General features: G+C 40.9%; 3 protein-coding genes across 3 annotated transcripts; all 3 read right to left on the reverse strand.

Annotated features, from left to right (window-relative positions):
• Positions 1-324: 324 nt before the first annotated feature.
• LOC308335779 (transforming protein RhoA) lies at positions 325-8,168 on the reverse strand. The gene is made up of 5 exons (XM_080792967.1): positions 8,041-8,168; positions 5,016-5,173; positions 4,630-4,750; positions 3,702-3,832; positions 325-1,094 (listed from the first exon to the last, which is right to left on the reverse strand). Exons 2-5 carry the CDS (start codon positions 5,169-5,171, stop codon positions 921-923), a joined length of 582 nt encoding a protein of 193 aa, XP_080649093.1. The 5' UTR covers positions 5,172-5,173; positions 8,041-8,168; the 3' UTR covers positions 325-920.
• Positions 8,169-14,356: 6,188 nt separating this feature from the next.
• On the reverse strand, positions 14,357-20,470 carry twf2b (twinfilin actin-binding protein 2b). The gene is made up of 12 exons (XM_080791450.1): positions 20,460-20,470; positions 19,440-19,499; positions 18,576-18,653; positions 18,273-18,451; positions 18,036-18,131; positions 17,820-17,924; positions 17,699-17,713; positions 16,911-16,952; positions 16,661-16,783; positions 15,644-15,794; positions 14,863-14,984; positions 14,357-14,572 (listed from the first exon to the last, which is right to left on the reverse strand). Exons 2-12 carry the CDS (start codon positions 19,462-19,464, stop codon positions 14,405-14,407), a joined length of 1,104 nt encoding a protein of 367 aa, XP_080647576.1. The 5' UTR covers positions 19,465-19,499; positions 20,460-20,470; the 3' UTR covers positions 14,357-14,404.
• Positions 20,471-20,771: 301 nt separating this feature from the next.
• LOC308322011 (WD repeat-containing protein 82-like) lies at positions 20,772-27,003 on the reverse strand. The gene is made up of 9 exons (XM_080773185.1): positions 26,653-27,003; positions 25,853-25,953; positions 25,449-25,515; positions 24,753-24,852; positions 24,075-24,191; positions 21,941-22,096; positions 21,753-21,822; positions 21,484-21,626; positions 20,772-21,353 (listed from the first exon to the last, which is right to left on the reverse strand). Exons 1-9 carry the CDS (start codon positions 26,811-26,813, stop codon positions 21,321-21,323), a joined length of 948 nt encoding a protein of 315 aa, XP_080629311.1. The 5' UTR covers positions 26,814-27,003; the 3' UTR covers positions 20,772-21,320.
• Between the last annotated feature and the right edge of the window lie 22 nt (positions 27,004-27,025).

Consider the following 27,025-nt stretch of genomic DNA (forward strand, 5'->3'; position numbering starts at 1 on the left):
ACTGACTGGAAATGCACGTTTTAATAGTAAAATGCAACCTGCAGTCGCAATTAATTGCATATAATATATCAAACTCTAGTAATTGTAATGCATATACAATAGGGCCAACACTTAAGTTACTAAATGCCCCAAGAAAAATGTATACAATACCAATGACATTATGGCGTTCTTAATAGCAAATACCAAAGGACAACTATCGATACAATTGTGTGTATGCAATGTACTGTATGTTAAATGGGTCAAAATACTTTTTTAAACACCATTTGTAAACATTTTTGCATCCAAAAACATTTAATTCCTCATCAAGCAAGTGATAGAAGTATATTCCGATTCTTACAAAGTTATTTATTACACAAACACCAAGAGTTTTCATTGTGTTTTAACAAAATGAGTTTCCAGTCTTTTCAGATTGCATTTGTGCATGGGTTCATAATGCACATAGGGTTTATATCTGAAGCACATAAGAAATGTTGGGCTTGATGTACACAAGTGTTTCTTCAAATAATTAAAGGAATATGGGTCACAGTGTATAGGTACCTCACAACAATTGGCTGTGGAAACATTCTTTAGATCAGCAGGCAGGACTTCAGCACTGTAGTTGGCAAGTACTGTATGACTTTGACAATAGGCCCATTGCTGACCTCTCAGATAACATAGTATGTGTTCACGTAAAGTAAGGTTTCAATATGGCAGATTTACTCATGTTAAAGTATAAAAAAGCATTTTCTATAACCTCAAAATTGAATACTGACAAAAAACCTGACTACTTTTGCTTAAGACGAAGAAAAAAAAAGGGTAAAAGCATTACACCTTTAGTAAAAACTTGTGAGCACAGTCTTTTGTGGGTGTGTCCAGGGAGAGTTTTACCTAATCTTTCCCTCCCCTTAGACCCATGCAGGAAGCAGTCCTCATGCCTCCGTTTACAGTAGAAGACATTTATTCTTATTCTTTCCTCTCCGAGCCTGTAGTGCCGCCCTGGTGGCCATCTCAAAAACTTCCCTCACACCATCCTTTGTTTTTGCAGAGCACTCCATGTATCCAAAGGCACTGATTCTGTTTGCCATATCACGGCCCTCCTCTGGTTTCACAGGTTCCTATATTAAAACAAATTTAAATACATACATTACACACTACTGTATTTCATTAAGACTTCAGCTCAGGATTTGACAATTACCATTTATTGCAAAGCTATTGCATTTCGTTTTTGGCGGTGTAGCTCTGCTCATGTGATATTACAGATAACCTGAGCAACATACAGAATCTGAGATTGCAACCCCCCCAGAGCAGAGCATAAGACATTATTATATGAACAACTTTCAATGACGATGTATGCCATATACCACTTGGATACAGATCACATATAGAACAATCCATAAATCACATTATCAACCATTACAGAACTAGTTACATCATAGTACAATCCATAAATCACAGAATCACCCATTGCAGAACTAAATGCCACTGGGAGGAGGCCGCAGGGGTGGAGGGAATTTGAATCTACCGTCTCAGCTAGCATGTAAAGTGAACGCAGAATAGTGACTGCTTAAATGGACCACCTTGATGTACTGTGGGCGTGTGAGTTAGCTTGAAGCGAGTGAAAAACAGACAGACTGATAAGTAACTATTAGCGAATTAATGGGGGGGCCTGCGGAGAGATAATTAGAAGTAGTCAGCCTCCTGTGTCTGTAATGCATTATTGCTGCTGGATATAGAGAAACCGAGCAGAAGACAATCCCTGTTCTTAGACTACTCACTATGCTGTCAAGAAATCCCAGTGGGACTGCTATGTTATTCACCATTGCAATCTCTCGATGATATTCATGTTAAAGCTGCAGTATTTTACCTTTATCTATCTATGCACATTAACTACAAAGACAACTGTGTGTAATTGTGTTCTAACATCAGTTAGAGCCATATGAAATCAGTTTTATTTTTCCCAAATTCAGTTTTTTTCCATTTTAATATTTCTGAATTCGGTATTTTGCTTTTTATGTAATTTTTAACGAGAAAAAAAAAGTGATCGACCGATATGGTTTTTGGCGGATATTTCCGATTACCGATTAGTGGAGAATCCCGATATTATTGATATACATTTTTTACAGTAACATAAATTCTAACACAATAATTCCTTTAAATGCATTGGAGAACATTTATTGCTTATAAAAAAGTTAGTGCAAGAAGCACCAACATCGTTTTCAGTAACAACACCCCCCCCCCCCCCCCCCATTAAATGCAGCTTTAATTTAATTAAAGTGCAAACATGTACTGTAGCAGAATATGGAACATAGTGCTGTATAAAGTGCAGGCACAGGCTTAAAACATAATTATTTTTTTTAATCAGGGAAAAAAATCAGTTTATTTATCCAAATTGGTGATCTACAAGCCCACAGCACATTGCAGCATGACATGTTGAGAGCTTGTAGATCTGCTGCCCAAACTCCCCAAAGCCATGTGACCTTGTTGTTTTTACTCCACCACTGAAATTTGCCACTTTCAAGATCATCATTTTATAGCAATACAAGACAATATCCTTGTAGTTGTACGTCTCAAAACACTGGCCTACAGTTAAATTATTGTCAACTAAATAAATATGAATTAGAAATTAAGACAAATACTGACAATGCTACTGATTGGTTCATTCTTCATTGGCTTGCAGTTAGTTATTGCACATCCAAAATGCAATAATAATAGGCTGGTCAGGATGGGGGAAAAAAGGTCAGTTGGCTCACATGCACGCACGCGCGCGCGCGCGCGCGCACGCACACACACACACACACACACACACACACAAAGAACCGTTTACAGCTGCTGTAAGTTTGCAGCGTTAGCATAGGAGCTAGCGTTGGCTAATGTAGCCTTGTAGGTCTACCACTGTTACACCTTCTGTCACTCTCAGTATTTTTGTTAATGCAAGATGAAAACAGCAATGCTTATGGTTACAAGGTTAGTATTACTCCTAGCCCTGGTCCTCTACTCCTCTCTCTCTTTACTCCGTGTGTGTGGAACTTGGAGGGAGGGAGGAGCATGCAGAGCGTGTTGTGCTCTTAGAGTACATATGAATAGAGATGACATCCGAGTTCTCCTTCCATCCACTTGCATTAAGTTGCTCAAAAGCGCATGAGGCGATTTCACTCCTCCTTCCGGGTAGGACCAGAGTGCATTCTGGGATGGATTGCAATAGTGAGTGGCCCTAAACACATGAACGCACTGCCGTTGAACGTGCACGAGCGTGCGTCCATCGTGAACGTGCACATAGTCAACGGACCAGCGCGTTCATGTGTTTGGGCCCAACTGCAATACCTTCATTCGGCCACTATGTCCATTTCACCTCAGTGTTTCCTCTGGGTGCCTTCTCTATTCATATACTCTAAGGTTGTGCTCTGTGACTACTCCTCCTCGGTGTTACAGAGACACGCAGCTAAACTATACATCTCCTTACAACCGTACTCTACCGGATTTTCAATGAGAGTGGAGTGGTTGTACTTTTTTGCGCATTTATGACAAAATATAATAATCGGCCGTCTTCACTTGATTTCTGAACAAACCTGACCACTGAATGTTCCATTTTCTCCCGAAAACTGAATTTCAGCCCAGATTAGGGCCAATTCCGCAATATTCCGCGTTTTATTCCAATTCCATTTTTATTGGTCATTTCCGCGATTCCGTTAACACGGATTTTATATGGCTCTACATCAGTTTACCTGCTTCATTTTGGCCAGCTCCCTACGGGTGTGCTCATCATTGCGCAGGTCCTTTTTATTTCCCACCAAGATAATGGGAACATTAGGGCAAAAGTGTTTGACTTCTGGGGTCCACTTCTCTGGGATGTTCTCTAAACAAGGGGGGGAAAGGAAAACATCAGTGTCAGTGAGAGCAGACAAAACAGTTTTCAGGTGGGGTTACATGTTTAGGTATCACAAACTAACACTAATGTTTTGGTTTACTATGAATTAAAACAATGAATGGGTGACACACACAATGTACAAAGAACCAGTTCACCTCAGATTACCCATATCTGACAAGACAATGATAAACTAATGTTAACATGCCTGTTATTGTGTGCATATGCTGTGTGTGTGTGTGTGTGTGTTCATATTTTGCGTGTGCATGAAAACTAATTCTGGTTTCATACAGCTAAAGAAAATTGTCACAAATTTTAATAAAGGTTTATTTATCTGGTTACTTCTTACTTTATCAGCACAGTTAGTTGAATCTGAAGGATTCTGTGAATTTGCTTATAATTTTCCAGGATTGAATATGAACTATAAACTTATAAAGTAAAATGATAAAATACTAAGCCGATGACTGTCAGGAACAATGCCTTTAGGGAACTCATTTCTCACAATGTCAGTGTGTGTGTGTGTGTGTGTGTGTGGGGGGGGGGGGGGGGGGGGGGGGATAAAAGATCTCCATATATGGGCAATAAATGAGACGGACAGATACATAGTCAGACAAACATACAGAGATTTTAGCAGTTTCTTCAACCGCCTCTTCAACTGAATTCCCACTCGGCAAAACACACCCTTGGTCCTCGGCAACACACACCAAGTTTGAAGGCTGACAGACAGACACATAGTGATTCTGTGCATTTATAGATGATCAGTGCCCATGGATTTGAAATTTGCTTACCAAGACTGTCCGGGCTATCAATGGAGAAGCACATGAGAATGACATCTGTATCTGGGTAAGAAAGAGGACGCAGCCTGTCATAGTCCTCTTGACCGGCTGTATCCCAAAGCGCTAGCTCAACCTACCAAAAATAATAACATCAGTTAACAACACTCAACATTTCAACATGTTTATTAACAGTGTTTAACACCGTCACTCGTGATTAATATTTGCAGTAAAACAAATTGAAAAATAACGTAACACATTATTACTTTATCTTCAGCCCAGGAATTATTTATGGTACACAATATGTTGATTTCTCTGTGTGTCTGTGTCCAAAGTGGTTTGATGGTCAAAATTACTGTTGAAATTCACTGTTCAAATGTTCTTTTGAAAATGGTTTATACCTGTTTGCTATCCACTTCAATGTCAGCGACATAGTTCTCAAAAACTGTAGGCACGTAGACCTCTGGGAACTGGTCCTTACTGAACACAATGAGTAGACAGGTCTTCCCACAGGCTCCATCTCCCACTATGACCAGCTTTTTCCTAATTGCTGCCATAGCTTGACAAAAACATGACATGAAATGACTCAGGTTAGGATAGAAGGTGAACAACAAAGTGGAGCAGCACTGTGAATGAACAATAATAATAATAATAACTGGGTGGGTGGGTAACTGGAAATTTGTGGGAAATGTGCAGGCCATTCCTGGACCTTGTGATCCAGAAATAGTTGTTTTGTGACCAGAAGAATCGTTCTACAGGTTTGTCTTGTGGTATCTGCTCTAATGGGTTGACCTGGAAGTGATAATAGGCTGCAAGTAGGGTTGCCAACTACCTGAAATTCAAATACAGACACGCAGCCTGGTGTCCCTTATCGCTAAGTAAAATAAAAGACATTGTTGTGAGAATAGAATACCAAACGACTCGCCCCTTTACCAACTCGCCCCGGGCGTGAAGCCGGCGGAATTGCACGGCCTGGTATACCTAAAGTAAATTATGCTTAAACTATGCCTAAACCTAACCCTATACCTAAACTTAACACCAGTAAAACTATTCCCGGCCTAAACTTATTTCTAACCTTATTCTCAGTAAAACAAAATAAAGAATATAAGTCGGACCAAGCTTGATTTACTGCTGTTTCCAACATGACAGCCATTTAAACACACACACACACACACACACACACACACACACACAATGTCATTTATAGCTAAACATTGCTCTCAAAAATGTTTTTGAAAACATTTGAGTAAGAAATAGACAAAGCAGTACCCGAAAATGGATTCTATTTGATCAACTCACTTCCTTATTTTCCGACAGTGCTCCAGCCCTGCAGCTGGGCAGACACAACCAGCGCAAGACTTGGAATACTTTTTTTGTTGCGTTTTGGGTAAATTCATTAATTTATGTTAGGTAGCCATGTAATAAGCGGGATAATATCTGGCTAGGTGGTCATTGTCGGGATATAATTCACCTTCAGGGTGATTAACCACCTCAGCTTCGCCTTACGTATTAGGGCCGATTCATACTCCTATTTTACCGCTGTTTCGGTGCTGTAGTGCCGAAAACCGAAATGATTTTGGCTCGTCAGAAATTTTCAGTAGCACCGAAGAGTCGACTTTAGGACAGCCCCCCCCCCCCCCCGAACCTCAAATGACGTCACATTGTAGGCTCTACAGCGCCGACTTGTATCGGCCCTTAGGATGAGCTGTTTGAACTTGTAAGATGACAGAGGCCCCATTTGCATGCAGAAATTCATTCGGAATGAATGGATTCATTCCAGTTATCAGAATAAAAATGCTCATGTAAACACCTCAATTGGAATAGAATATCCCATTCCGAATGAATTTTCATTCTGGTCTGGAGGGGTGGTATATACCGTTTGAATCAGTATAGATCACCATATAAACACTTTATTCTGAATGCTACTGTTTGGAATACATGTATCATTTTACACATGTCTGCCCTTAGTAGACTATAGTGCTTTATGCCCATGTCCAAGCAGGGATGGCCAATCCCTGCTTGGGTGGAGGTCGTGTGTGGTTGCAGGGACTGTGCTTCAAAATATATTTTTATTTAATTTATCAGATAATAGCCGTTTGTCGGTTATTCATTTCATAAGGGATAACGGTTATGGGTTGGCTATCTCTATAGTCAAATGTTATATTCCGAATGAATGCTTTGGTCATGTAAACAATTGAGAAATAGGAATACTTGTATTCAGGTTGCATGTAAACAGTTGGGTTCAGAATGAATTCATTCATTCTGAATACATTTTGTGCATGTAACTGAGGCCAGAGATGGATTGATTCTCCAAAATAAGGAACAATACGTGTCCCTTATTAATAAAGGGATATATATATATATATTGTATTATTTTCCCAAGGGTCATTTGGCAACCCTAAAACCTGTTGAACCAACTGTGTTGTTGGTGCCACATATATTGTGACCAGTAGTAGTGATAGAATATTATTTAACGCTACTTCTGCTTAATCTGTTACAGAGGCAGAGATGCTCATGGCAGCCATATCGTGTTAATTAATGGGTGTAATAGACGTAAGCACTGGACTTTGCCTTCCAAGTGAAACATTTCCGTTGCCTTTCTCATCCACACCACGGTTAGCATTGTTGATTATTCTGATTCTGTAGCAAGTTACATCATGGATTTACGTTTATTCGGTGTTACATACACATGAATAACATCCACCCACCTGCACAACAAATAACAGCTGTTCGCAGGGGTACGTTAAGAATTAAGTTGGCTACATTAAGAGCTAACAGTAAGTAGCCTAGGATACAGAGGTTACCGCGGATAAATCTCTGACGTCACAAACGACCGGAATCCATTTATTAACGCGACGCGCGACCAGTTTAACGAGTACCGTCAGACGAAAATTGCGTTTACGAGTTTTAGTTGAACCGTCGGGCGAAAAGGCTCGTGCTATTCAAAGTATAAAATACCCCCAAATGTCTCGTGACAGACAACAGCGCGGTTTAAGGCTCTATGGTTTAAGGGCCCTTTTCACACTTCCGCTACACGACGCTTGGTTGTGACATCACCGACGCCTCCTTGGTATGTTTGTTCCAGCGGGTAGTTGTTAAACATCGTTATCACAGTAACTTACACGTTACATACACATTCCGTGCAAATAAACTACTGTGTGCGCATATAATATAATTCGCTGTCGATGGAAAAGTGACTTCGATTACTAGTAACACACATAACTATGTTATTCCACACTGAACACAAAGCAGATAGCCCAAGCTAGACGGAAGCGAATGACAATGTACTGGTCAGCTAGCTTTATTGCCTAGCGAGCATTAGCACACTTTGAGGAAAATACGGGCAAACTAGCTACAATATGTAACGTTATTGCGCAGACCATTACGTACAAACGATGTTACAGTTTACATGACCGATATCCTTACCTGGAAAGGTTTTTCAAAGCTTCCCAAATGACAAAATTGATGCTTTCCTCCTGGCCTTAACTGCGTTACTACTAGGCTCAGTAGGCTGCTAATGATTTGTGGGGTCGAGGATGTGAGGACTGAGGAGGGGCTTGTGTGTGTGTGTGTGTGTGTGTGTGTGTGTCAATCAATGGCTACTGTATGCGTATGTAAGTAATGTAGGGGATAGCGGGGTAACATGAGACACTTTTCACTCAAGTTGTCCTGGAAGGCAATGCAAAATGAAATAGACAAATTTAAACATAGGTCTATACCTATATTTCAGGATGTCAATTGGAATCATTTAAGCATATGACATAGATAGGGCCATAGAAATATGACTCAGTCTAAAACAAAGTGGTGGTCCTATAGTGTTCCCCAAGTTAGGGGTATTAGTTGATCCACATAATTACCAAATGTAGTCACTTATCAAAAAATAATGTAATACAAATTTCCATTTAGCAAATAGTGTTATTTACTTTCTTAACGGTTATTTAAACAATATAAATCCAATTCAAAACCTTTTAATATTTTCTATATTGAATCCCTGTGCTCCCCTATGTATAAAGTAACATTATGTCCTCTGTTATCGCAACTTTAACAGAAATACAATTTATATTGCTTTTAGGTTATTGATGTATTGATTATTGAGTCAATAGTCTATTCAACTTACTTCAGTTTTGATTGATTGATTGAATAGCCTACTTTATTAGTCGGAAATGTAAACAGCACAAGCATATCAGCATATTTACAGCCAGCCATTTTTTTTCGTCAGTGCCTTACCCCTTATCCCTAAACTTTTTTTATGCCTTTTTTTTTACTATGTTTATTGAAAATGTTTATTGAAAAACATGAAAAAATTGTTCAACTAGCCAATCTACATGGACACGTTGTGTGGCTATATGAACTATTTAAAAAAAATTGGTGGGATATATTCCTCAGCCTAGTAGAAAAGTCTGTGAAAGATTTCACGTGAATTGCACGCTGATTTAAGGCTTTTTGTTCAAAACGTGCCAATCCTGCAAACTTTGAAAGCCAATGTTAGCCAATGAGGATGGAATCTGAAATATCGGACAGATCCATCTTGAACACATATAGAGATAGTGTGTAACTGTGTAATGATTTGCGGGATTTTTAAGAGTAATATCATAAAAAAATGTTTTTCAAAAGTCGGCCTCCTGATGGCGCTATAACAGGCCGTTCTGGAGAATTTGGGGCAGAGGTTCATCGTTGGCATCCAGGGAGTGTGTGTGCAAAATTCGGCATCGACCGGGTTAACGGTGCCGGAGATTAACAGACTGACGGACGGACACACGCACACACACACGGACGGAGTGCAAAACATACTCTCTCTCCCCATGACTTCGGCCTGGTGGAGACAATAAATGTCCCGAGGTACCTGAGGTATAATAATAATAATAATAATAATATCTCAAACTTATATAGCGCTTTTCTGAGTACCCAAAGACGCTTTACATGGGGGGGCTTTACAGAGGTAACAACAAAATAAAACAACTTTAATAGAAAAAAAGAAAAATAACACTAAAAGCTAAAGAACATTAAAAGACAGTGAAAAGGGTTAGCTAGGGAAGGCAATTTTGAAGAGGTGGGTTTTGAGGGTGGATTTGAAAGTTTGAAGGGTGGGGGCATCTCTGAGTGCCTTAGGGAGGGCATTCCACAGGGTTGGGGCAGCAAAGGCGAAAGCTCTGTCCCCCCACGTACGGAGTTTGGTTTTGGGGACATCGAGGAGGTTTGCATCACCAGACCTGAGGGAGCGAGAGGGGGCATGGCATTTGAGGAGGTCACAGAGGTATGGGGGAGCCAGGTTATTTAGTGCTTTGTAGGTGGTCAGGAGTGTTTTGAAGTGGATTCTTTGTTTAACCGGTAGCCAGTGAAGGTCACGGAGGACAGGTGTAATATGGTCTCTGGAACGGGTACTGGTGAGCAGGCGGGCAGCTGAATTCTGGACATATTGCAGTTTATTGAGGACTTTGGAGGTGGTGCCGTAGAGGATACTGTTGCAATAATCAAGGCGGGATGAGATGAAAGCATGGATGAGTGTTTCGGCTGCGGAAAATGACAGAGAGGGTCGGAGACGGGCAATGTTCTTGAGGTGAAAGAAGGCGGTTTTGGTGACTTGGTTAACATGGGGGAGGAATGAAAGGGTGGGGTCAAAGATTATACCAAGGTTGCGGATGCGGGTGGAGGGTGTAACAGTGGATCCATCAATGTTCAGTGAAAAACCTTGGGTGGAATTGGTGAGGGAGTTGGGACCGATGATGATGATTTCCGATTTATTGCAGTTTAGTTTGAGAAAGTTCTTTTGCATCCACGTTTTAATATCTGTGAGGCAGGCAGTGAGAGTGGAGTGGGTGGTTGGGGTGATGGCTTTGGTGGAAAGGTACAGCTGTGTGTCATCGGCGTAGGAGTGGAACTGAAGTCCATGGTGACGGAGGATCTGACCTAGACGGAGGATGTATATGATGAAGAGGAGGGGACCAAGTACTGAGCCCTGGGGGACACCGTGGGTAACTGGGGCAGTGGAAGAGTTGCAGTTATTGATGGAGATGAATTGTTGTCGATCGGAGAGGTAGGATGCCAACCAGGAAAGGGCAGTGCCGGTTAAACCGAGGGAAAACTGGAGACGGGTGATGAGGATGGAGTGGCTGATGGTGTCAAAGGCAGCGCTGAGGTCGAGGAGGATGAGGATGGAGAGGTGACCAGAGTCGGCAGACAGGAGGATGTCGTTGGTGACTTTTGTATGAAGATACTGTAAAGTTGTAGTGGTCTTTGGTGTCTTTGGTGGCATCCCATAGTGGGGGTACAGGATGTGGGCAGCATGAACCTCCTCCTCTCTTCTCCGAATAAGACATGGTTATTTCCCTGGCAACCATATCTGATGGTAGCTCTGCTGAAAGAGTCATAATGGAAATCAATAGCAAAAAGGGATTATGCCTGGTGGTTAGAATACCATCTGATAATTGTGTTGTGGTATATTACGTTTTTGTGGTATATTATTTAATAATTGCACAGTTAAGCTATCTTGCACAATAAGAGATTAATGAGTTTGACAATATGGAATATTAAAGTGAAATATTTTAATTTTCATTCAACAGTAGGCTACTGTTATTGCAATGCATGAAGGGAACTGTTAAGTCTTCTGGTAAAAGTTTACAGTAGCCTATATGTTTTAGAATTAACTATAATTATTCTAGACTTTTCACAGTTAAATGAAACTAGCAATGTAACTTTCAAATAGGATTACAGGCCCCCTTTCCCCAGCAGGGCAAGTAGGCAATGTTTCTCGCATCAGGCGACAGGATTCAGAGCCACTGCTTTCAACAATTCAAACAAATTCAACAATTTAGTCTATCAGCAACATAAAAGTCTGACAGGTTTATGTGATTCTGAGAATGAACACTGAAAAACTTTTGATTTAGACTACTGGGAAATGGCCACAAAATTGAAAATGAAATTAAACGCTACTAATACATAAGTCTGTATAATATTCCAGACAGTTGGTCGCCACACAATCTTACCTTTTTGAACACACAATATCATGGAAAGGATTTCCACCGGATTCGAAAAGATTAATCCAAACTTAATTCGGTCTTGCGGTTGCCAATCATTAAAATAAAAAAGATGCACCGGGAGAAGATGAAAAACATGCAAAACATTTTATAACAAATTATAACATTATTATGGCATGTCCAAGAAAGGAAAATAAACATAGGCCTACATCTCCAATATCGGCTAAGGTGCAGGGTGATTCAAATTGACTGAGTTTCGATAAACGATAAACACAGATGACATAAAACGTCAAAGTTCAGTTGCTGGTTGACAACACTGAAGTTCCTGGATTTTATTTCCAAGAAAGGTTTTGTATTTCAACGCCCGCAGAGTGACAGACATGGGCTGGATTGTCCAGCAGGTTTCGCTCTGCTTCAATTGGCCTGTTCATCCGCGCAGTCGTAGAGGCTCAATGCCATGGCTTTAGCCGTCAGAAGCACAGCTGATGGCTTCTAAGTACACAGCTTTCCATGAAGGCTGGCTCACCCGCACAAATTAGCCCTTAACCAAATCCCACCCCAAAAATCGATTGTCCAATGCCAATCCAAATAGTTTATTGAAGGGCTAATTGACCTTCACTGACCTTCACTTGATCCCTTGCTCCACCTTACATGCTGATGATGCTATTGTTTGAGCCTATATGGCGGCAAACAATTGTTCAGTGCAGGTAACATTCTTTTTGATGTTATGCATTAACCTACTTATGCTTATCCGTTGACATATACTCTTATCTTACAGCATTGACTGTGAACTGTCTGTATACAAACAAAAGAACTTTCTGCAATGTGCATTGAACCCTGCATTGAGGTAGCCGGTAGTCCGGTAGTATTCAAACTTGGCAAGAATGGTGAACATACACACAGATGTAGATAAGTAAAATACAGAAAAAAATATTTTATTTCTAGGATCATGTAAAACAATAGCCTTTAGCTGAATATAGTCAACCCTGGCTAGGGTGACCATGTGGGCTAAGGCACTTGGGCATACAACTGGTCTGGATGTGCTAGTGAACCATGGGCACAGTACGGGCCTATAAGTAGGCTATTTGAAGGGTAATCCACCCTAAAACAAATTTGCATGGGTTTTTCCATATGATCTTAGATAGTTCAATCAATATTTATAGACTGGAACAACTTGTTCCCAAAGCTACGATTTCATTAAGATATACATTGTAGGTTTAGTGACACGCAACAAGAAGATGTAATCTGAGGCACATGACACAGCAACATTTAGAGGCTGTTGCTCTTGAGTTAAGACAACAAACAGTATGCAAATAGTGTGGGTGATCATCACATACATATACACATACACAACATATCATATTGCTGATATATTGCTCAAAGGTATTAACAAAGATATTGACTGAGAAAGAATGCTTGCTTGATTGTCTCTATAATATCCAACCACCACTATCTTCACAAAAGCACTACACAAAAACACTACCTCTGCTCTGCTGCACAAATACCATTCCCAACAACCTTCAATATTGAAAGCATCTCTGGAAGTTGCACTACAGTTTGGTATGAACAATCTACAGCGTAGGATTTCAAATCATGAAGTACTCGACCCAGGCTCCCACACGGTTCTCTCTGCTGCCACCAGGCAGCATATGAACAACAACTTAAAGGACCACTTCACCACTTTTCAACCTATCTTAATATAATAGGTCCTCACTAATAATCATGAAAAAAATGGCGAACACACACACTTACTCGGTCTGTGTCTCATAGGGGGGCTGTGGGCAGTTCAGAAACCGTCTTCCAGTGACATCATCGATGGGGAATACAAGCTAATAGAAACTGCAGGCTTTTTAGTCCTGAAAAGTTGCAATGCGAAAATGGAAGCCATCGTTCTCACGATAATACAAATCTAAACATTTTTGTAAAAAAAATCATGTTTCAAAAATAATCTGCCTAATGATGATGTCACTGGAAGACGGTTTCTAAACTGCCCACAGCCCTCCTATGAGACACAGACTGAGTAGAAATAAATCGTGCCATTTTATCATGATTATTATTGAGGACCTATTATATGAAGATAGGTTGAAAAGTGAAGTGGTCCTTTAAGTATTATTAAGGACAGCTTCTTCCTCCAGGCTATTTGTATGGCCATTGGCCAACAACAAATAATTGGACGAATGCACTCACATTACTGCACTGCACGCACACTGCACTTTATTGTTGCACTTTAACAGAGGATGTGTTGCAGTTTTGCGTTCGTTCTATTATTGACTTGATTTGTGTGCTGTGACTCATTGATGTCTGTGTGGCGTGTGACGACTGTGCGTGACAGTTATCTGCTGTGCTGTCTGTTTCTGGATGAGTTGGCATAAAAGAGCTGTTTCTTTGTTTCTCAAAGAGTGATCTGTAAGCCCTATTTTATACTTTAAATGTTATAAATCTGCTCATTTATAAAATGTGCCTATAATGACATGCCCAACATCACACCAGATTGAAAGTGGTCAACATAAACTCAAATTGAAACCATCTCTTGATATCATCACAAATTAGAGGTTAGCAGCTAATTGGTGGTTAACATTCTCATATAGCAGAGATTTGTTAGTTATACATTTTTGAAAAACCACTGATCACAGGAAATAGGAATTCTGTTTTTGGGTGGATTAAAAAAAAGTTTACATAAAAACAAATGCATGTTCTTGTACGTCAACAAGTAAAAATGAATAAATGGCTAGATACTAAGCAGTCAAAGATCAAGTCAATTCATAGATATGGTGTTTGTCTGCTGGTGTACGTGATTGTACTGTATGTATACACGTCTAACTTTCTTCCCCATTCTCCCCTGCACCCTTGATGATCCTTTTGTTGCCCCTCTTGCCTCCTGGTCCTCGGGGCTTGGCAAAGGCTTGCTTGAGCGTATGTTCCATCGGGTGGACTTCCTCATATAGAAAGTCCTCCGTCAGGCCGTCTCCACCATCAATCTCCATCTACACAGTGGTGGATAGAGTTAATGCGGCAATGTAGAAGTACTCTGTTACAAGTAAAAGTCTGTACTTAAAAATGGACTTTAGTAAAAGTACAAAAGTATTTGTATCAAAATGTACTTAGATTAATAATTGTTGTGGAGTAAAAGTATAATATTTGCCTCTGAGGTGTAGTGGAGTAGAAGTATTGGAAATTGTAAATACTCAAGTACAAATACCTAAAAATGTTACAGTAGTACTTTGTACAACACACACACACACACACACACACACACACACACACACATCTGCACCTTTTTGGTGACCTCGAGTTGGTAATCTCTCTCCACTTCATCCAGTAACCTGTTCTTACAACTGGAATACAACATCCGCTCCTTGATGCTACAGCTATACCCGGGCATGGAATAAATGAACACTGGAAGAGAGACAAATTGATCTTAAAGCATATGAAAGGATACAAATACAAGCTTCTGTTGTGCTTATATCAACTATAATATTAAGTGCCATTTACAAGTTTGTACAAAGCTTATTTATATTTTTATTTCCAGATGATATAAACAGATGATCGCGTTTGCCACTTTATATAGCACATTTGTAGTTCAATTCAGTATGGTGGCCATACATTTATTTACCAAACTCAGGATCTAATGCAATTAACGAACCTCATGCTAGGATAAGAGCCTATAGTCCCAATCATCATGACATCCCCACAAACCAAACTTTATTTCAGGGTGGATATCACTGACACCACACTGGTGCAGAATTATTCTTTAACCTTATTTTTGTTAGAACAGAACACTTAGGATGTTGTTATTGAGTATTGATAGAAATATATTACTCTCTTCTAAACTGGTTGACAAACTAAACATAGCTAATCGTATTGGTCACATTATCTTATATTGTATACACATCCACCCGGAAATACCGCCCTACTTGTTTACAAACTGTCTGATTTGGCCTATTCAGAAACCTATTTTGGAGGATGCTAGAGAGGAAAGCAGGATGGGTAGTGAGGGTAAAGCCAAATTTCTATGTATATCTACACACCACCCTACACTCCATCATTGTACTGACCCAGTGCATCCTGCTGCTGGCCCTGGTGGGAATGTTTGAAGACGAAGAAGTGGTATCTGGGAGAGTCAGTGGGAATCCTGTACGCAAGCTCATGGTTCTCTGTAGGTTGGGTGTGAACAAGCTCAATTGTCTCTTTATCTACGTCCAGCCTCTACAACATAAAGACACAAGCACTGTAGAAATGTTGCATCCAGATACTATTGAAACATTTAAAAAAAAATCACACCCGTGAAGTGAGTGGTGCGGGGGGGTTCCAGACCCCCAGGAACGCGCCTAGGGGGGCGGGGCGATTCGGCGTGCCGCCCCGCATCCAAAACGGTTGAGTTACCGTGTGGCGGTCCCTCTACTGTACCCTCTCGTCATGTTGTAGTTGTACCGGAGCTTTCCGACGAAAAGTTCCAGACCCCCAGGAACGCGCCTAGGGGGCCGGGCCGGTTCGGCGTGCCGCCCCGCGTCCGAAACGATTGAGAAATGACAGTTACCGTGTGGCGGTCCCTCTACTGTACTGTACTGTCACTGTACTGTACTGGCACACCCGAAAGCATCATATATACAGTTAATACGTGCGTGTTTGTGTGTGCGTTAAGGGCAGTCCATACTGCCTCCGACCACCGAACTTTTCGTCAGCAAGATCAGACTTTTATTATTGGCCAGTTTGGCGAGTCACAACATCTGGGAGTGCAGCTTTCAGAACAAAAATTCGGAGGAATGTGTTTCAGAAGTTGCGAGTGACGTCATGTTGTAGTTGTACCGGAGCTTTCTGACGAAAAGTTTGATGGTCGGAGACAGTATGGACTGCCCGTTAGGTTGTGCACAGGTGGTGAAAAACAACCATGCTGTTTTCGTGCTCATACCCAGACACACACATAGCTCCGTAAGGGAGTGGTTGCACCACTAAAAAAGATAAATTGGGATCGATTATCAGGGACACCCAATAAGAGCCAAGAGCAGGATGGGCCTATATGTTCAAAACTTCAAATATATATGGTATACAATTGTTAATCCCATGGAGCTCACCAATTGTATGTAGTTGATGCGCTTTTGTTTGAGCTGTTGCAGAGCTCGTTTGGCCTCTTCTTGTAAAGGGAATGCAAGACCCTGAAGAGTCTGTGGCCTTCTGTCTAAGCCAAATTCCACCACCTGCATGGGACAAAATCATAATACACCTTTTTAACAGTGATATTACACACCATCAAGCAAACAAAAATGAAACAGACGAGATTAATATGCAAGTTCAGTCTGTGCACAACAGAAAAAACAGACCAACCTTTGCTCGTGCTGTCGGAGTACTGAGTCGTCTACGTTCATCCTGAAAACATGGACAAATCGATTTTAATCCCTCAGGCTCTCTCCTTTCATCTCTCTTGCGTGCGTGCACACACACACACACACACACACACACACACACACACACACACACACACACACACACACACACACACACACACACACACACACACACACACACACACACACACACACACACACACACACACACACACACACACACACACACACACACACACACACACACACACACACACACACACACACACACACACACACAATATTCAAGCCAGGCACTTACACAAACCTTAACCATAACTAATTTATTGTAACCCTGTGTTCACTAACAACTTTGATGTCCAAAATGTGTCCTATTAGTGGGGTTCCGTGTACATTTATGATAACATAGGTATAGGCACCGCATCAACATTACCTTTCTAGGCTCAATGGGATATAAGTTGAGTGTAATTTGATGTACATTGGCAGCAATCCTTTTTTTTCTATACCAAAATATTAAAAACATTAATATTTGAAATACAGTTGATTCCTCACACCGTATTGGGAAAAAAAAGAAGAAAAGAAAAAGGTGATATATTTTTTTATCTGATTTGACACTCAAACTAAAATCGTTCCTTAGACTATTATATACAAAATAGAAGTGAAAAGTAACTTTTACATGAATTGTAAATGTGTCCAGGGACCCCACTATATGGAAGGAACACGCACATGCATGCACACACACACTCTCTACTCTTAGAATGAACTTACCCATACAACCTTATCCTGCATAGCATGACAGAGAGAGAGAACAAAATACACATACAAAAATTAAGCTTGCATTACATAAGTGACACCCTAATTATGACATGCCTCTCATTGCCTGCCCTACCTCAGTGAGCTTAATTCGTTGCAACTCCTGCTCTGCTACTGTGAGTGGCGCAGGGGAGGTACAGGAGGACATATGTCGCAGGTATCCCTGGAAGCACAGGTCATCCTGCAACACAGAACGACACTCAGCAAACAGACCAAGATGTTGATACACTTTAACTGTGGCAGCTTTAAAGATACACTGTAAACACATCACTCCTCAAAGCATTCCACAAACCTCAACTGTCCCGAACATTTCATCTTTGATATGTCCCCCTCCAAACTCTTTCTTAAGAGTGGCACGGGTGGCTGCGTATACCATCTTCTGCCTCACCTGGCATGGGCAGAGCAAATGGGAGTTAAAAAACAGTTGGTAGCCTACTTTTGTGAATGATTAATGGTAAAAGTGCAGTTGACAGGAACGAATGACAACATATGAGTACAGTTCTCTCATAAAATTTGCGATTCCACATACTGGTGATTGGTCGGGTGACCAAGCAAGAAAGATCCACTCATAGCCTTGTGCGTTCTGGGAATCGAGGCGGTACAGGATGTAGCATGGGTCCTGGGCAATGAGCAGAGGAAGTAGGAAGGGGTCATAATCCTTGTCCCAGCTCTGTTCTGGCTCTCTGTATGAGCCTAGCACCAACTCCTCTGTAGATCAGAAACACCATGAGAGCCATAAATGCACAATTTACCATTTAGTATGTGTCAAGTTATATTATAGTGTGCATGCTAGCATTCTATGGGTTGTAACAAGAGGAGGACACATGCTTACCATTTCTGATAACAATCTTCATTATTCTGATGGCACCTCCTCTTGCCTTGGCCAAAAACTCCATCAGTTCAGATGTTGCTAGAGTAACCAGATATAAGGCAGACAAGTCAAAACTGAGGACAGTGGGAGAAAATGAAAGAGACAGTTGGGTATGTAAGAACTTGAGACTTAACTCCAGGGAGAACATTCGATCTACTGCCAGGTAGTCACGGTATCGTCTTGACACAGACAAGTGGCATAGGCCCTATAGACTAAATCCTCCATGTAAGAGGGGCACAGCACAATGTCCCTTCTCTCTTGTATTGAATTCTAGACTGGTATTGAACATTTGATATATAGAATCCTCAACGAAATCTAGTTACGTATTGTATGTGTTCCTTCTCTCTAACCATGGTTACCAAACACAGTAGTCTCATAAATGATTTAAGATCAGGTGAGAAAGGTGAGAGGTATGCTTCCGCCTCCCTTCCCCCTATCCTCCAATTGAGCGAATGCCATAACACATGGATATTGATTTTAACTGTTCTCAAATTCAGAACACACTGAAGACATGCATTAGTCCTATTATTCGATAAATGGGGGTACAATGTTCTATGCAAGTCAGGTTGTCTTCACAGCATGTTGAACAAAGAATTAGATTAGAGCTAAAATGTCAACACATTTCAGGCAATAGTTAAGTATCAAAACAGGTAAGAGTTACCAGATTACTTTAATTCAAGGGTGAAACTTCAGTGAATGTTCAGAAATCATCTAATGTAAAAGTATCTACACGCCATAAATCAACAACAAAAAAACTCTGCAAAGAAAGCAATGTATTTCGGACTGCTGTAAGACAATATAAAGATGTCCCTAAAATTACTTTACCGTTAATTCCAGTTTGGTGGGACATCTTTTGGCAGTCAGTCACCTCTTCAAAATCCTTTCCTGCAAGAAGGAACCCGTCCAGTTATCTGTGTCCTCGCTCTTATTGCTCAGCAGGTAGGTTACCTCTCCACTGACAGCAGACAGATGGACCCATGCACCAGTGACATAAACGCCTTGAGGGTGACTTGGGAGATTCCTAACACTTGAAAGGCGATCTGCGGAACTGTGGCTGATGAGTAATAACGTGTCCGTCAGTGGATATGCCACCCTAACCACTGATCTAAAATTCGTTGCGTATCAGTGACCAGAAGCTTGAAGTTCTCAGTGGGGGTCTCCCCCAAACACTTCAACAAGGTTCCGAGGAACTGAATGGACTCAAGAGAACGACGTTACTCATGACATCACCGATGAGCGCACTGCTCTCTCAAATGCTGTTCAAGTGCTACAATGAAATGTTATCGCTCTTTCATATAGTGTGCCCTATCAGTTCACGCAGACATGATCTCAAATTCCAGCCACCTGGTCACAGAAATGTGACACCCAACATGAATCTGACTGCTACATTGCAACATTACTCCACGGGTGTGAACGGGCAATTTCATGTATTTAATCCAAGACATGTTCAATATGAGCATGCTTTGTAAGGGCATCCTGGACAAAAGATGATAATTGCCATGTCAACAGCAGGCATTTGTGTGTCATGTAATACCGGGAACAGAAGATAAAGGGTGCTGGTTCAGTTAAATGGTTTGGGCAAATACATCAGAACATACAATGCCCAAAACTAATGATTATACTATGCAGACATGTGGGAGTATTGGAGGGAGAGAGGAGGAAAGCAAAGGGGGGAAGGGAGGTTGCCAGTAAAACGAGTGACAAATGCTTGCGCGATAACAACTTATTCCTACCTCTTTCCCTAAAGACATCCACACCATGCATCACGCTTGCAGTGCAGTGAGTGCACAGTCACACATAACATGCACACACAGATAGGTGGGTGAGACAAAGATAAGTGTGTACCTGTGAGGTTACCTTCGATGGCTTCATCCATTATTCATTCCCTGGTGAGTACACAACCCAAGCTCCTATACATTATTCAACAGTTGCCCCCTCCACTACAAACGGACACACTTTATCTGCACCGATGCGAAAAAACAAAACAAAAAAAAGCACACAATTACATAAAATCAAAACTAACCTTTCCCACACACACGCATGCATAGGTTTATTCATTTTCTATCCAAGTGAAACATAATTGTGTTTAGAGACAAGTTCCATAATAATCTAATAATTGCTTAACAAAGAATAATCTATAAAGTCTTGGTAATAATCAATATATTAATGTTTCTAGTAATTCACCTCCGATGACAATGTCATAGCCTATAACAAACATAAAATCAATCTGTACATACGTACATGTTGTATAAAATGTGGCACTTTTAATGAAATAAGTGGTTGGGAAAAAATAAGCACAGCAGTACCTCTTACTTCCATGTAAAACACAATTTTGAGTACTTAAAATGTATGTAAAAATACAGTAAAAGAAAATGCCATATAGTAAAAACAAAAGATTAACAGAGTACTAGTTAAATTATACACGAGTTATAAAGATATAGAATAAGACATTACACAAGTGAACCTACAGTATTTTAGCAATTAAAATGCCGTGCACACAATCGTAATCGTATAGTCGTTTGATTCCGACTGGAGAACCTTCACTACACTACACAAATATTCTTCATAAAAATAAATGTGTTTGTAGGACATCTTGTCCGGACGAGATCAAATTAATGCATGGCCAGTCCAGGGCTCCGTAGCTTTAAGTACAGCATAACAAATAAAATAAGGTGGTGGTGTTGATGTGCTCTTACATGGATCCCACTATAGGTCATCAACACATGGGAGCCAAAATGTCTGTTGAGATAAAACAAGTAGAAAGAACTCCATTTACAACTTGTGACAGTTTAGCGATATAAACATGGCACGGGTTGATTCTGTGGTAGAAATTATACAAGAGTTATGTGATGTTTTTAGAGCTTCTCACCATGTTAGAACAGGCACTGGCAAATGTCATGTATCTGGGATTGAACTGCAGTGTGTTGATAGGACCAGAGTGCTTGCCATCCAGCACAGCTACCTTCATCCCACTTAGAGTGCTCCAGACATGGACTCTCCCATCTTCTGAGCCTATTAGATCATGACACAAGATAACATTAACCTTTGTCAGTGAAACTATATTTAGTTGACTACTACTGTAGATAAAATGTTCGACAATAGCAGAACTACAGAACTAATATACTGACATAACCTTACCAATCATTACAAACTGTGAGTCAGGAGTAAAGCAGGCCTCTAGGGATATGCCTTTACTATTATTGTAGCCCTGGAAGGAGTAAATAAGACAGATCAAGATCAGCATTAGATCGGCATGTACCGATGTGTAATTCATTAAGGTCTTGAAAATGTAATGTTAATTGTGTTTATTACTGTAGGCGTCTTACAGAAAAAGTATGCAGCACAGTTCCATTGAAGGCATTTAGAATGTGTATTGCACCACCGTTGGTAGAGATGAGTATCTGTTTTCCATCCTTACTGAATTTGAGTCCAGTCCACTCACTGACACGGGTGAACCTGGTCTCAAAGGAGGCAAATGGACCCTGTTCATAGCAAAGGAAAATATGGTCAACCTATTCTACATATCTGAGAAAAGGGGGGGGGGGGAATATATATTTTGTCCTCACTGAATTAGTCCAGAATAAAGTCAGAATAAAGTCATGAAACTAACTGTGAAAAAAGTCATGAAAAAAAAAAAAAAGTCATGAAACTAACTGTGGCTAAACTAACTAAAATATGTGGAATATGAGACATTATAATGGTATGTAATATACACACATTCATGTGATGGAGTAAAATAATATCTAGTGGAAAAAAAAGAAAGAATGGAAATCTGCACACTGTTTTGAAATCTCAAAAGAAAGAGTATAGATTTAATTGTAAAACACACACACACACACACACACACACACACACACACACACACACACACACACACACGAGGGCATCCCTTATGTCAGTCCAAGAAAGATAAGGGATGCCCACAAAAGATAATATCTCATGTACAGTTTTTAATATTAACCACTTTATCCCCAGCATCTATATTCTGGTAGCCAAATATAGCAGATCTACAAGCTTGATCGGCTATTTCTGGGCGAAGACAATTTGTATAGACAGAAAAAAGTACAGAGAAAACTCAGGTCCAGTTTAGTGGTTATTATAACCTGTTTGCGACCGTAGGTCGCCGTCAGTCCCTCACGCCTTGTGACACACTCCGTATGTGGCCGTCTCCATATATGAAGATCACGACACTGACCTCATCAAGCCCTGGATAGCCATACATGGAGAAGACTGGATCATCACCTAGATCTGCATATATGGAGCCAGCCAGCAACTCTACATCCGACCTCAAACCCTTAGAACTCCATATATGGAGCTCAGCTGACCTGTTCTGACATATACTGTATGTTGATCCTCCCCACCAGTCCTTCCTCTTCGATGTCTCCCTTTTGACTGATACCTGTCCATTCAAACTCTAGACGGGCCGGCCCCAAAGATATTAGTGCAGCCGCGCCCTGCAGCCGGTGAAAACTATGGTTCTCAACAGGCACGAAAATGAATGCCCCGGCCCTACCCGGCGTGACCGTGAACTTCAAACCCTGTATACTCAAGACACTGCCCCCGCTGCCACCCTTAGATCTCCATATATGGAGCTTGTGCTGACATTCCATATGTTGATCTGACCTCATCAAACCCTGTACACTCAAGACACGCTCCATATATGGCCAGACCTCATCAAACCCTGTACAATCAAGACACTGCCCCCGCTGCCACCCTTAGATCTCCATATATGGAGCTGACCTGTTCTGACATTCCATTATGTTGATCTGACCTCATCAAACCCTGTACACTCAAGACTAGGCTTGGGCGATATTGATTTTTTGATATCGGTATTGATGCCGTGAATAATATCGCGATAATCGGTATTATCGATTATCTGCCTTTTTCATTTGGCTGGAACCCGAAATGCTGCCAAACAGCAGTATTTCCATATGTTTTTTTACGAACCAACTTGCTAGGACTTGTTACTCTCACCGGCGCCATGTTTTGTTTGCTTTCCTGGGCGGAGGCGGTCCGACAATGCTGCTGTCGCCTCGTTGCCGTAATTCAGCGTCAGTGCCAGTCAAGTGAAATTATAGTTGTTTAAAATTAAATACTCGTAAATTCATCACACAGACACACACATACAGTAATGTATGTGCTCGTCTGCGCGATATTACCGATATTGATTTCAAATATTGCGGTAAACGGTAATATCGGTATAATGCCCAAGCCTACTCAAGACACGTTCCATATATGGCCAGTACAGAATTAATTCCATATGTTGATCTGACCCCACATGCCAAAGCACCAGCACTGACCCAGCACTCTCCCAGGTGGATGCGTTCACGCGACCTCACCCTCAGGGTGTCTTATACTATAGGTAAGTATATGTAAATGAGCTGTTTGAAATTGTAAGATGTGCGTCATTGTTGATTGATTCCCCAAGATAAGACACACACACACACACACACACGTTACCTTGTCAAAAGCGCGAAGGTCGTACAGTTTAATTGCCTGTGATTCAACTCCTGCAGCAAATATCACACCCTCTGGATCAAACGAACATACTGGCTTCCCCATTGGATTAGTTACGCCCTGATTCACAATAAGGGGTGCCGTGTTGGAAATGAAAGAAGAGAAACAATTAGCAAATAAAGCTCCATCTGGCTCCTTAATAAATTATCTTTCACATACAAATACCCATTAAATGATCATAACTATATACATAATACACAATATCTTCCATCTATTCCTTCACGAAACGTGTGTGCGTGTGTGTACTGTATATTTATGTGCCCGGGGCTTAACATGGGTGCCGTCCGACTTGATGGCCTCAAAGTCAGTATGTGTCCCAACCTGGGGGTTTGCAGTGCTGAGTGCCAATTTGGTCGGACCAACAGCAAACCGAAAAGTGTGAATATCGTTGCGGAGGACGCACCAAATAATGTGTTTGGGGTGAGTGTATGCGTTGTCTACGACTCTACGGTAGCAACCCGACCCATCAGCTTGACAGAGCTTTGCATAACATTTGTGCCATTTAGCAAATAAAACCTGACTAAACACCCCCCTCCCCAGTTGTCGGCCAGCGCCAGCTGTCATCTATCCAATTATGTTGTTAAATAGTATATGTTTAGACATTTTGAACAGACTACTTACTTGACAGTTTTGAGAGCGCAGATCCCAGATTCTAATGGTCTTATCCAATGAGCCTGAGATAAAGTGATCATCCACTGGTGACATGGAAAGTGCAACAACCCTGGCAAATCAACACAGCACAAACATTAGTGTGCATTTGTATACATAGAAATATAAAACTGTAACTAACTACGCCTTATTGGGGAAATAAGGCACAAATAAAGATCTGTGGATCACATAACACAACATTTATAATTAATGTTTAATATTTGATGCTCTGTTGATGAACTGAATACATAGGGTCACAATGGAAACAAGTCCTCATGACTTGTTTGTGTTATCCTAGCCTAAATGTCTTATTGTACCACTGTGCTGTTTACATTTTTCTCTAATAAAGTATTAAATAATAATTAAAAACAAAAACAAAAAGATTCTACAGATAGTTAGTGTGTAGTCTACTTGTTATACATACATTTATAATTTAGAAAACAGTGAAACAGTGAATTTGGGAGATCTCATCATGTCTATGATGCATGTTGCCTACCCTTGGTCAATTTCATTCCATTCCATTATGTAATTTGATTGACTAGATTTATCTGATAATAATTTTGTAATTCCTATTAGAGTGGAAATGCTATCATATCACCCAGCAATGTATCTTCAGAATAAGCACTGCATGACGGTAAATCTTTTGCCTATCTGCTTGCATATACTCACCTTGCAGTGTGACCAGGAAAATAACGAATGAACTTGTTGTCGGTGAGTGACAGCCATCGAATAGTGTCTGTGAAATACAATGACAGAATTAAAGAATAGATCATGCCTGAGGGGTGTGTTGGGTCATTTCTACCAACAGTTGTACTACCATTAGGGGCGGCGGTGGCTCAGGGGTAGAGTGCCTGGATGGGAACCGCAAGGTTGCCAGTTCGAACCCGGGCTCCCCCAGAGTTACTGTCGAAGTGTCCTTGAGCAAGACTGAACCCCTAATTGCTCCCGATGTGCTAGTTGGTGCCTTGCATGGTTTCCGCTGCCATCGGTGTATGAATGGGTGAATGTAATGCACAATCTATGTAAAGCGCCTTGGATAAAGGCGCTATATAAATGCACCATTTACCATTTACCATCTAGTTTGTTGGAACTGTAGACCACAGTGTGGGCATCTCCATGTGTGTAGCGGATAAGGTCGACTCCATACTTCTTGCTGTATATGGTTTGTTGAGGCCTTAACAATAGAAAATAAAAATACTTATATTAGGTACAGGCACGTACAGTTAAAATGGCTATACATCTCCGTTCGTCTCTCTCTCCAGCTAGATGCCGTTGGGCACCGGCACAAGGGCACAAGGGGCACAAGTATGCCGTTGGGCACCGGCATACTTGGGAAAGATGCAAGTTGGTAATAATGAAAATCGGTAATGCATACCCCACCCTTGTATAAAATACCTATTATATCCATTGTCATATTTGTTTAACAGTCTGTCCTTGTCCCCTTTATTTCCATAGATGGAGATGATAGATCCCTGATGTAATCAGTATGGGCCTGGCCAGTATGTATGTATGCCCATGGCGATGCAGACGAAATTGGAACTGGAGCACTTTAAGTTGTTAATGTGGTTTCTCTTATGATTCTCTCTCCTTGAAATTTGATACCCACCTGACCTGAACATTTACCCCCCTGTATTGGAGAGACTAGCAATGATTACTTTGATTGATTGATTGAATGCTTTATTAACAGCTAGCCAAAAAAGCACAGAAAGTACAGTTTAATACAAATACATTTCTAAAAGGATTGAACCCAAGGCGGGTCCTGTGTCTTCAAAAACCTAGCCCATATCAAAAACCATGCACTGGAGGCTATCACCCCTCAAAGAATGGAACTTGCCGGTACTTGTTAAGTTTTAAATCTGAAATTTAAACTTACTTTCCCTCGCGGATGTCATATAACACAATGGAGTCGTCGTCACTACTTGCTACTGCACTTTCACCATTCTCACTGTAGTCCACACAGTTGAATTTCACGGAATGATCCCGATATGTCCTGGCGACCCGAAAGCTTCGTAATACACTATCTGTGATCTTCATCTCGGCAATGACATTAAAACGCAAAGTGCTATCAATAGCTGGAGGCAGATCTTATTACAGACGTGCATGTAAGATTATCTGATCGGTCACACAATGCATTCGTTTACGCTAATAATGCTTATCAATAGAAAAACGAACGGCTGCTGAAAATCTTTAAACACTGTTCAACGCAACAGCTTCCAGGGCTGTGCGTGTGTGGTGCGTCCATTTTA

The sequence above is a fragment of the Protomyctophum bolini genome (genome assembly GCF_963924005.1).
Source record: "Protomyctophum bolini genome assembly, chromosome: 2".
Taxonomy (NCBI): Eukaryota; Metazoa; Chordata; class Actinopteri; order Myctophiformes; family Myctophidae; genus Protomyctophum; species Protomyctophum bolini.

Excerpts from the sequence above, each read along its gene's own strand:
- LOC308335779 (XM_080792967.1), bottom strand. The coding sequence starts at position 5,171 with ATGGCAGCAATTAGGAAAAAGCTGGTCATAGTGGGAGATGGAGCCTGT. Across the intron at positions 4,751-5,015 it reads TTGAAGTGGATAGCAAACAG|GTTGAGCTAGCGCTTTGGGA; the intron begins GTATAAACCATT and ends TATTTTTGGTAG. Across the intron at positions 1,095-3,701 it reads AGCTGGCCAAAATGAAGCAG|GAACCTGTGAAACCAGAGGA; the intron begins GTAAACTGATGT and ends GTTTTAATATAG.
- twf2b (XM_080791450.1), bottom strand. The coding sequence starts at position 19,464 with ATGTCCCACCAAACTGGAATTAACG. Across the intron at positions 15,795-16,660 it reads GCATCAACTACATACAATTG|AGGCTGGACGTAGATAAAGA; the intron begins GTGAGCTCCATG and ends TTTATGTTGTAG. Across the intron at positions 14,573-14,862 it reads AACTCGAGGTCACCAAAAAG|ATGGAGATTGATGGTGGAGA; the intron begins GTGCAGATGTGT and ends ACCACTGTGTAG.
- LOC308322011 (XM_080773185.1), bottom strand. The coding sequence starts at position 26,813 with ATGAAGATCACAGATAGTGTATTACGAAGCTTTCGGGTCGCCAGGACA. Across the intron at positions 21,823-21,940 it reads CTGTGCTGCATACTTTTTCT|GGCTACAATAATAGTAAAGG; the intron begins GTAAGACGCCTA and ends TACTCCTTCCAG. Across the intron at positions 21,627-21,752 it reads CTCACAGTTTGTAATGATTG|GCTCAGAAGATGGGAGAGTC; the intron begins GTAAGGTTATGT and ends ATGATCTAATAG.